The sequence below is a fragment of the Dryobates pubescens genome, chromosome 3 (genome assembly GCF_014839835.1).
Source record: "Dryobates pubescens isolate bDryPub1 chromosome 3, bDryPub1.pri, whole genome shotgun sequence".
NCBI classification, from domain to species: Eukaryota; Metazoa; Chordata; class Aves; order Piciformes; family Picidae; genus Dryobates; species Dryobates pubescens.
Genome location: NC_071614.1, coordinates 8,613,028 through 8,623,729, shown reverse-complemented (window position 1 = coordinate 8,623,729; position 10,702 = coordinate 8,613,028). Strand labels below are relative to the sequence as shown.

General features: G+C 44.2%; 1 protein-coding gene across 1 annotated transcript; it reads left to right on the top strand.

Moving 5' to 3' along the window:
* Positions 1-988: 988 nt before the first annotated feature.
* Positions 989-10,702, top strand: LOC104309108 (transthyretin). Its single transcript, XM_009910373.2, has 4 exons — positions 989-1,117; positions 1,910-2,049; positions 7,840-7,975; positions 10,394-10,702. Exons 1-4 carry the CDS (start codon positions 1,049-1,051, stop codon positions 10,499-10,501), a joined length of 453 nt encoding a protein of 150 aa, XP_009908675.1. The 5' UTR covers positions 989-1,048; the 3' UTR covers positions 10,502-10,702.

Genomic DNA, 10,702 nt, shown 5'->3' with positions numbered 1-10,702 from the left:
ATGGAGCTGGAGAAAGCCATCTATACCACATCTATTCCCCCAGCTGGCATCCTCTCCCTTCCTACTTAGCTTGGGGCTGAGTTCACCCCTGAAAGCCTCTTCCCTAATGTACATTTCAGAGCACAACAGTGACATTTCCAGTACAACAGGAGTCTGGCAATAAGAACATTAGCTAGATGTTAACTTCAGCTGTGCTGGTTGCCTTGGCTCTTTCTGGAGGACACAGAGCGAAAACAAAGACTCATTTCAACTTTCTTAGACCTTTAAACTTCCCAAGGGGACAGACCCTTCTATGTCTCTTCCCAGTGACTAAGAGGAAACCTCAATGTCTATCTGAAGATTAGGCATGATGAATCACAGAATGCCAGGTTGAAAGGGACCCCAAGGATCATCTGGTCCAACTTTTCTAGGTGATAGTGCAGTTGAATCCTTACAAACATCTGATGAGAGGCATCCTGTTGTCAGACCCTATCTAAGTTAGAGTTCAAAAGAAACATTGCTCCTTTCAAACAAGGAAGGAAACTGCTTGGGAACTTGCCTCCCAGCACGAACACCGAGTTAGACAACAAACAAACTCCATCACCCCTAGGAGGCTGCATCTGCCTGGTCTTCAGTAGGCATTGAAGGCTTTGAGAAGAAACAGAGAGCAGGCACAAAAGCATTGAGGCACTATCATGCACAACCCAAGGGCAAGGTAAAGAAGATCTCCTAGAACTGGTTGGATTTCTGGGCAAACAAAGGTCATTTACATTATTGTGTGGAGAGCTTTCTACGAGTCTAATCTCCCCAGGCAAGGGTCATGTTTGTGTCCGTTACTTATTTTCTTTGCCCTAATGATCTTGCAGTCCCTCCATTGACTGCAATGGCAGGGCTTTACATGGGCTGCCTCGAGGATTGGCCAGTTTGCTAAGCAAATAATCAGAATCAGCAGATTTGGAGTCATATGGGCACCCAATAAGCAGCCTGTTTTGTTGTAGGGTCGGGTATAAAATCCCAAATCCTCGCAGCTCCTAGCTGCTGGCACCAAGGCTCTCTCACAGCAAACAGAATGGCCTCTCCCTCTGTGCTCCTCGCTTTCCTAGCTGGACTGGTATTTCTCTCTGAAGCTGCACCACTGGTGAGTCTCTCTATTCAAACTCAGTCCTTACAAGAATGATAATCTAGGTTTTCTAGGTGACTAGCATCCTCTTCAACCATGACATTCTGTAACCATTAAGGCTTTTGCTGGAGTGTTATTTTACAACCATTTCTTAAGCAGCTTCTTCGAGAATTCTGAATGTTAATGTTTTTTTTTTTTCTTGCCATCTATTCATTTATTTTAGGATATTATGAAAGGTTTGGGGATCCAGAAGGTGTGAGCTTCTCTGTCTTGTCAGTTTGTGATTTACATCCCATATCTGACTCTATAGAGAAGCAGTTTTACCCTCTTCAGCAAACAAGTGCTTTTCAAGGCACTAAGAAAAAAAAACCACAACAAACCAGTTTTAAAACATGACTAAGGACTCTGTACAGCACCTTGAAATCTAAGAACCAGATAGTCTTTCAGCCCCATGGGTATCACAGGCACTTTTGTGTTGAATTCCTAGGCTAACACTCTGCCTGCACTTCAAGCAAATTTTCCATCCTCTTATTTGTGAGCTCATTAGAAATGTGAATGTTATAACATTTGCCCACATCCAACCCTGAATATTGAATCAAGCAACCAGTTTTGTGTGGAAGAAAGTGACCACTGTGAAGCTCTAAGATACTCTGCTTTAAGAAGCAGAGCTTTGCAGCCTAGCTTCGAATAACCATTTGGCACAGAAACTGCTTTTAAGCCAAGATTAATTCTGCAGCAGGAATCCGTTCCTTCCTTGAGAGAAGGTTTCTGCTGAACAGCTCCTACCCGACCTCTCCTGCTTTCCCCAAGGTCTCCCATGGCGCTGTTGATTCCAAATGCCCTCTGATGGTGAAAGTGCTGGATGCAGTCAGAGGAAGCCCTGCAGTTAACGTAGCTGTCAAAGTCTTTAAACGGGCTGCAGATGGAAGCTGGGAGAACTTCGCTACTGGGTAAGTGATGTGGGTTTAGGGAGACTTTTGCAAGGTTCTTCGGGCAAACAATTGAGTAATAAAAGGAATGGAGCTCTGATTAAAAAAAAAAAATAATAAAAGGAAGAAAAGAAAAGGCATTGTCATAGAATTGTTAGGGTTGGAAGGGACATCAAGGATCATCTCGTTCCAACCCCCCTGCCATGGGCACAGACACCTCACACTAGAGGTGTTCCTCAGAGCCACATCCAGCCTGGCCTTAAAAACCTCCAGGGATGAGGCTTCTACCACCTTCCTGGGCAACCTGTGCCAGTCTCTCACCACCCTCATGGGGAAGAACTTCTTCCTAACATCCAATCTTAATCTGCCCACTTCTATTTCTTCCCATTCCCCCCAGTCCTATCACTCCCTGACACCCTAAATGGTCCCTCCCCAGCTTTCTTGTAGCCCCCTTAAGATACTGGAAGGCCACAATAAGGTCTCCTCAGAGCCTTCTCTTCTCCAGACTGAACAGCCCCAGCTCCCTCAGTCTGGCCTCACAGGACAATATCTAATAACACTATCATTGTTAACAGCACCTGAATTATGATTAAAAATCCATCACATTCAAATGGAACTCATCCATGACTGAAGCACATGCTAACTGCAAAACATATTGAGATGCTTCTCTTATCTTTGTTAGGACAAAGTTTAATGATTGGTTTTGTTCCTGCTACTTTCAGTGCAATCTTTCCTTTTTATAAAGAACTAAAAAACTAATAATATTTGAAGCTTGTTTACCAGAAGTGGGCAGGTAATCCAGACTAACTTACTATAGATTCATAGAATGCTTAGAAGGGAACTTAAAGATAGAATAGAATAGAATAGAATAGAATAGAATAGAATAGAATAGACCAGGTTGGAAGAGACCTCCAAGATCATCTGCTTCCAAGCCCCTTTCCCTGGGCAGGGACACCACTCCACTAGCCCAGGTTGCTGAAGGCATCATCCAACCTAGCCTTGAATACCTCCAGGGAGGCGGCATCCACAACCTCCCTGGGCATCCTGTTCCAGTGTCTCACCACCCTCACTGGTAGAATTTCTTCCTAATACCCAGTCTAAATCTTCCCTTCTCAAGTTTCAATCCATTCCTTCTCATCCTATCACTGCAAGCCCTTGTAAAATGTCCCTCCCTGGCTTTCTTGTAGGCATCTTCAGGTACTGGAAGGCAGCTGTATGGTCTCCCTGGAGCCTTTTTTTCTCTCCAGGCTCCACATGCAATGGATCTAGAACTTTATTTGCAGCAGGCAGACACAAAATTCTCTCTGTAAGCTTTGTGCACATGCTAACAATAAGTGCACTAGCTGTCTTCTTCTATGTGACAGATATGCTGGTTGGAAGAAAGTCCTGCACCAAAAAGTTTTAGAGCCCCATTGTAACAGCACACAGAAGCACCATGTCAGCATTAGTTTGTGGTCATCTCTACAGAATGAGAGCCTGAAATTCACAAAACATCCTCAGAACATCCCTGAGGAGCAGGCAGCAATAGTTATACCCCGACTGTGGGGAAGGTGTGGATACCCGAGGAGTACAGCTTACTAGAATTATCAGAGGTGAGGCACTTAGGTTTCATTGTAACGACTCATTGAAGCAGTGTTTAAGTCAAGAGAAGGTTCTAGTAACAGCAGGGTGTTCAAGCACAGAACAATAAGCACAAGCATGGGCAGGAGCCACCAGAGCATCCAACTGTCTTTCACTAGGATTTTTATAGCATGATTTACTGAAAAGCTGCAGAGGAGATGGCAAAGAGAGAGACACCTTCCTCTCCTTCTGAAAGGTTTCTTTTTATAAAGCTCAACCCCCCCAAAAGAATACTTCTCCCCACTGAAAAAAGAACAAGAGAGGTTAGGGGATTGAAGGAGAAACAAACACCCCCACTTGCCAAATGCTGAGTGTAGGAACAAAGGCCTCTCAGAATGGATTTCTATACTTCAACCAACAGAGAAACCTCACCCCCAAAAAAATGACATGGTGCTTTCAAAGGAAGGGAAGACAAGAGTAATGTTTTGTCCTTCAGGAGAGCTTCTGACCTGATTGAAACTCAGATTATTTAAAATGTTTCATCAAGTGCTCCTGAACAGGTCATACAAGTTACAGTTTACAGAGGAGTAAGAGCCATGCAAGATCAGTGTTAAGGGCACTCACGTTTGGGGCATGCCAGTGTTTTCCTGTCTAGTTTGCAATGTTACTCTCAACCAGCCCAAGGAGAGAGATCCTGCAGTTCCCCTTAGTCAGCCTTTGTTGACACTTAACATCCAGGGGGATGGGGTGGGGAGGGGAGATAAAATAATTTCTTAAATCTAAGTTGAGAAGATTAATCCAAGGCAAGTGAGAAGCACTTCACTGAGGGAAGGCAGTGGAGGAACACTGAGCCACAATTATTATTGCAGGTACAGCTTTTGACCTTTCCTTTGGGATGCATCTTACCCAAGGCTGCTTTCCAAGATGCCACTGACTTCAGCTGATGGCACTTGTTTGAACTGAGTTTTCACAGGTGCTTGTGTTTCGGGTAAAGCATCTCTGTTAAACCAGATGAAAAGCTGAATGTGATCAAGGAACACAATCTGTACCTGCTCCTGTTAGTCAGCAATATTTTGCTGCTACCTCACCTAGCAGATTGCATATGGAAGAGTTGCATTTTGCACAGCTATCTGTAAAACTGAGTCATTTGCCTTTGCATTTGCTTTGACTTTGCTAACACATTTCAGGGAATTAAGCAAATGCACCCAGCAAGCGCTGCTCTGAGAGTAATGGCACTTAAAGGCAGGATGAAGTTAGCATGGCAACAGCTGCCTTTATCAAGGGAGGTAATTTCTAAACTAGTCTAGCCAGAAGTATGCAAGAAGAGATAACTTGAGCCAAGAGGGACTCTAAGGAAGGCTTTAGGTCACAGTGACCTGGGAAACATTTAGATGTGGGTTCTAGATGAGCTCCTCCAATAACTAGCTTTGACATCCTCACTTCTCACATGTCTAAGTCTTATCATGTTGTTCAAGAGTTACATTCACCAAACAGTTCTCATGTGACCTAGATTAGAAATCATAAAACAAAGCAAACACAGCGCCCCCCCCCCCCGCCCCCAGCATATTTGAAGTGGTTCCACCCATACTCCTTAAAAAACAAAAAGGAAACAACCTCCAGAATAATAACTCCTGTCCCTGAGCTATTTCCTCAGCAGCCTCCATCTGAGGGCAGAGTTTATCCCACAGCAGTATGTGCCCCAAGATATCATAGATGTTATTTCACAGGCAGTGTAGATTTAACCTGGTCACAGTGTACAGCTAAGGCACAGACAGTGAAAAAGAGGATCAGGGTTGCATTCTAGGCTATAGCTGGAGGAACTTAACCAGGGGGTTGCAATTTTTTTGCTGGAAAACTATAGCTTTTTTTAATTTAACATCCCTCTTGGAGCAGATGCTGACAGTCCACTTCCAATTAAGAATAGGCAACCACACTGTACTCATTTCCCCATTCAGCCAGAAATACAAGTGCTGTTCAGAAAGAATCACTGAGAGCGTTTTGCTCATCAGGGCTGAATGTCCTCTGCCTTGTCCTAATCCCAGCCAGGCTCTGAACCACAGGCTGTCCCATGGGCTCTTGATGCTGAAGGCTTTGCTTGTGAGATCACTTGCACTGAATGGCCACCACTTAACAAGTCAAATGTAGAAAGTGCCCTTACCTCCTGGAAATTGGCGAGAGTCTTCAGCTGACCATCAGTTTCCCATCAGTTCTGGACAGTTAACATCTGCAGTCCTGGGTCAGCACCCATGATGGAAAGCACCATCCCAGCTGCATCCAACCTCTTCTCAAAGTAAAAATTAATGATTTGGCTGAACAAAGTTGTTGAGGCAAACACCATTTCTCTTCTTAATTCACTTCTGTCTGGACTATCCAGCTTATATCCAAGGAGGTGCCTGTGAATTGCCAGCTTGCGCTCTGAGCGCTTCTGCAGGACCTCAGCAATGCTATTCCATGGTTTCAAGGACACACACTGCTGCCTTTGTTGTCCTCTTGCCTTTTGTTAAGGCAGTTTAGGGTAAGCCAGGATGTATTAATTAAACCAAAAAGAAACCAGGTGTATACCCTTCACAAATTGCCTGTGAGCCTTGTTTCAGCCAGAGCTTGGCTTCTCTGCAGGTGTGGCCTACCCTGGACACAGCTGATTTCACTTGTGTGGCATCAGTGAGACCTTTGTCAGTCTCCAATGTGCTGAACATGAAATGTAAGAAAACATGAAAATTAGCAGGGGGACTTCAATCTTGTTACTTCTTGATTTAACCAATCAGACTCTTCATTCACCAGCATTAAGCAAAGATGACAAATAAGATAAAGTAGGAGGCAGCAGCTGGGAATGAAAAGCTGCAACAGTACAACTGTCTGTCAAGCAGCATGTCACTGCTTCCTCCTCTCCCCCTCTTCCTCCTCTCCCCCTCTCCCTCCTCTCCCTCCTCTCCCTCCTCTCCCTCCTCTCCCTCCTCTCCCTCCTCTCCCTCCTCTCCCCCTCTCCCTCCTCTCCCTCCTCTCCCTCCTCTCCCTCCTCTCCCTCCTCTCCCTCCTCTCCCTCCTCTCCCTCCTCTCCCTCCTCTCCCTCCTCTCCCTCCTCTCCCTCCTCTCCCCCCTCTCCCTCCTCTCCCCCCTCTCCCTCTCTTCCTCCCTTATTTTCTGCCCAGACAGTTACTCCTTGCCATAGGAAGGGAAAGTTCTAAAGCCAAGGCTTTCTTCAATTTATCTTCAACTACATCATGTGGTTATGAAGTTCTGTATGTACCAAATAAATACTTTCAGAAGGACAACAAACAAACAAAACCCTCTTTAAAAAAAAAAATAATCAGAAATAAAATGAAAGGAGGGAAAAGAGCTAACTGGGGTTTAAGATCCAAGTATGTAAACAGCTGTCATACAATGCTTGCAGCTTCTCAAACAAACAGGGTGCAGTGCCAGCTGTATTTCCTCCTTGCTTCTGAACTTCATTCACCCACAGGTTTTTTTGACAGGAGCTGAATATATCATCTCAGAGCTGGGAATCTCTATTGCTCATTTTGATGGCAGCCAGAGGAAGAGGCCCCTGCTCTTTGAGCAAGCCACTGTGATTCAAATTAATACAATCTTGTGATGCTAAATTGCTTTTCCAAGACAGGATCACTCAGGGTCATGTAAAACTGGACCAGTGTATAGGGGTAAAACCTGTAGCCTCAATGCTGATAACTAGAGAATAAAATCCTTTTCTACTAACATCTCCCCTCTTTCTGTAATTATTATTTGAGATTTGGCATCTTGCCTTTCATTATGGCAGTCCTTGCTCACATCTGGTTCCAGAGGGCACTTGGTACAAGTTAAACATAACATTTAAAGAGGGGCCTTAACTGCAACCTCTGAAGAGAAGTGCCCAAAAAGTCCAGCCAGCTTTCATTCCTGGTGTGTATGGATGAGTTGATATCAAGGACAGGCTCTGCTATTTAGAAACATGCACATGCAGCACCTCTGCTAGTTAATATTCCATCCTGCCTGTTTCTGCTTAACACTAGAAGAAACCTCTTCCCTGAGAGGGTTCTCAAACAGTGGAACAGGCTGCCTGGGGAGGTGGTTGAATCCCCACCCCTGGAGGTGTTTAAAAGAGGCAGAGATGTGGTGCTGAGGGACATGATTTAGCCCCAGCCTTGGCAGAGTTGGAGAATGGTTGGACTGGGTGATCTTAAAGGTCTTTTCCGAACAAAATGATTCTGTGACTCTATGACAGCATAAAATATTTATGTAGATTCTTTACCATTACAGGAAAACCACAGAGTATGGGGAGATCCACGAGCTCACCACAGAAGAGCAGTTTGTAGAAGGAGTGTACAGGGTTGAGTTTGACACCAGCTCTTACTGGAAAGGACTTGGGCTTTCTCCATTCCACGAGTACGCTGATGTAAGTACCTGCTTATACACCTGGCAACCTATATGCTGTGCAGTGGCATCAGCTGGAAAGAACAAATGCAGCCCTTTCATACTGCAGGAGCAGCAGCACTCACTCAGATGGTTCCCTGCCACAGAACATGGGGCAAATAAAGGCAGTAGATAGCTGACTAAGCCAAAGAGTGGTCAACTTCCCTGCAAAGACTGACACAGCTCTTCCAAAGTGGAACTGCTGCACCCATTCAGAAAGAGCTACAGTAGGGAAAACTGGAAAAAAAGAAAAAATAACTTTAAAAAATGGGGGGGAGGGGGAGGAAAGTAGAAAGAAAGAATGAAAGAAAAGCAAGAAAGAGAGAAAGTAAGAGAGAAAGAGAAGAAAGAAAGAGAAGAAAGATTCTGTGAGAAAGAGAAGAAAGAGAGAAAGAGAACAAAGAGAGAAAGAAAGAGAGAGAGAATGAAAGAAAGAAAGAGAATGAGAGAAAGAAAGGGAGAAAGAGAAAGGGAGAGAGAAAGAAAGAAAGGGAAGAAAGGGAGAAAGAAAGAAGGAAACAAAGAAAGCGAAGAAAGGGAGAAAGAAAGAAGGAAAGAAAGAAAGGGAAGAAAGGGAGAAGGAAAGAAAGGGAAGAAAGGGAGAAAGAAAGAAGGAAAGAAAGGGAAGAAAGGGAGAAAGAAGGAAAGAAAGGGAAGAAAGGGAGAAAGAAGGAAAGAAAGGGAAGAAAGGGAGAAAGAAAGAAAGGGAGAAAGAAAGAAGGAAAGAAAGAAAGGGAGGAAAGGGAGAAAGAAGGAAAGAAAGAAAGGGGAGAAAGGGAGAAAGAAAGAAGGAAAGAAAGAAAGGGGAGAAAGGGAGAAAGAAAGAAGGAAAGAAAGGGAAGAAAGGGAAAAAGAAGGAAGGAAAGGGAAGAAAGGGGAAAAGAAGGAAAGAAAGAAGGAAAGAAAGAAAAGGAGGAAAGAAAGAAAGGAAGAAAGAAAGAAAGACAATGAGAGAAGGAAAGAAAATGAGAGAAAGAGAGGGAGAGAGAAAGAAGGAAAGACGGGGGGGGGGGGAAAGAAAGAAAGAAGAAAAATTAAAACCAAGCTGCTTTTATTATTGCTGAAGGAATACAGAGCTTTGAAAGCCTTAATTTTAGAGGAAACAAGGCATACAATATGAAGAAATAACCATAGTGGGAAAAGAAAAGTTGACTGTTTCATCAGTACTCAAACTTCATAAGCAGGGCACTGAAAGAATCTTCTCTTGTGCCTTCCTTGCTTTCAGCCCTGCACTAACTCATTATGTGCTCTGCTCTATTGTATTTATTTAGCAGTTCCAACAACAACAGCAACAAAAATGCAACCAACCCTTGGTCTGAATTCTTCAGGTTTAATCTGCCACTACATTTAAGTTTCCCCAAAATTAAGTGGTCTGGAATGGCTGCAGGTCGTGTGTTGTGGAACATTTTCAGCCACAAGTTTATGAAGCTTTGTGGAAGACTAAAACAAATGACTGAGGTTCAGGTCCATAAAAGTCTGAGGGTATTTAGGTGAAATAAACAGTCCTCAAAAACATTCCCTAACAGTGTGGATGTCCAAAAGTTGCTGAGGCCCATGGAAGGACTTCACCTCTAAAGGTGGTTAAAAAGTGCCTGGTTGAGGCTGTTCCACCCAGGTTCTTGAGGAAGCTTTCCTTTGATGTAATAGCCTGCAGGTCAACAAATGAGCCTGAGAGGTGGGCAAAGTTCAATGGCTGTGCACAAGGTAACTGAAGGTTATGGTCCTCATGTCCCAGCAGCTGAGACTTTGGCAGGACCAGGATATAGAAGGGAACTCTTCAATCCTCTAATAAAATGTGCTTCATAGTTAGATCAAATATGAGGCTAAAGTGAGCCAAAGAAGTGGGAGGTTAACCCAGGTGCTGACACTCTCCTGGGAACTGGGTGTCCCAAGTTGCAGGGACTGATTAGAGAGCAGCATATTTGAATTAGGACAAAGATCTCTCCTTGCTCCAGCAAGTCTAGCCACCCACTTCATGATGCAAGAATTGGCCCATCACCAGCGGTGTTAAAACAGGAGCAAGGCACTGAAGAACACAAAGCAACTTTGGGCTCCAACTGCCTAGCCTTGCTTGGACAACTGACATTTGTGTTCACTAGATGGGGTTTCACCTCTTCCTTACTGGTTATTTGAGATACCTTCCCCCCACATTCCACATCACAAAGTAGTTTGCTTGACTCAGGTGCAGATATCTCTATCTAGCTTCACCCCAGCTGAGGCTCATTGTGGGTATCAGTCAAAATCACAAGGTGACTGGGAGCCTTACGCTTCAGAGGGGAAAATTTTTGCTGGGACAGCCTGGCAAAGCACTGTGCAGAGGAAATGGAGTGTGCTTCCTGACTCAGTAAGGTAGTTTTGAACATGTGTTGTTGATGGTGACCACAAGTCTTCTCTTTTCCAGGTGGTGTTCACTGCTAACGATTCTGGTCACCGCCACTACACCATTGCTGCTCTCCTCAGTCCTTTCTCTTACTCAACCACTGCTGTTGTCACCGATCCCCAGGAATAAGCATGTACTGCCCTTACACAGACACCCTCTTCCACTAGAACTATCTTAGGCTTTTAGGAGGAAGTTTTTTTCCTACTGCTAATGTGTAACTTTTTGCTCCATTAGGGTTTGTTTTTGTTTTGGGGTTTTTTTTTCCCCATTTTGTAACCTGGCAAACTTCAGGCAAGTCAATAAAATGTTACTTCTTTAAAAGAGTTTGGA

What these genes read in the sequence shown, in the direction of transcription:
- LOC104309108 (XM_009910373.2), top strand. Translation starts at nt 1,049, where the DNA reads ATGGCCTCTCCCTCTGTGCTCCTCGCTTTCCTAGCTGGACTGGTATTT. An exon ending in TCTCTGAAGCTGCACCACTG is followed by an intron (nt 1,118 to 1,909) that starts GTGAGTCTCTCT and finishes GCTTTCCCCAAG; the next exon opens with GTCTCCCATGGCGCTGTTGA. An exon ending in CATTCCACGAGTACGCTGAT is followed by an intron (nt 7,976 to 10,393) that starts GTAAGTACCTGC and finishes TCTCTTTTCCAG; the next exon opens with GTGGTGTTCACTGCTAACGA.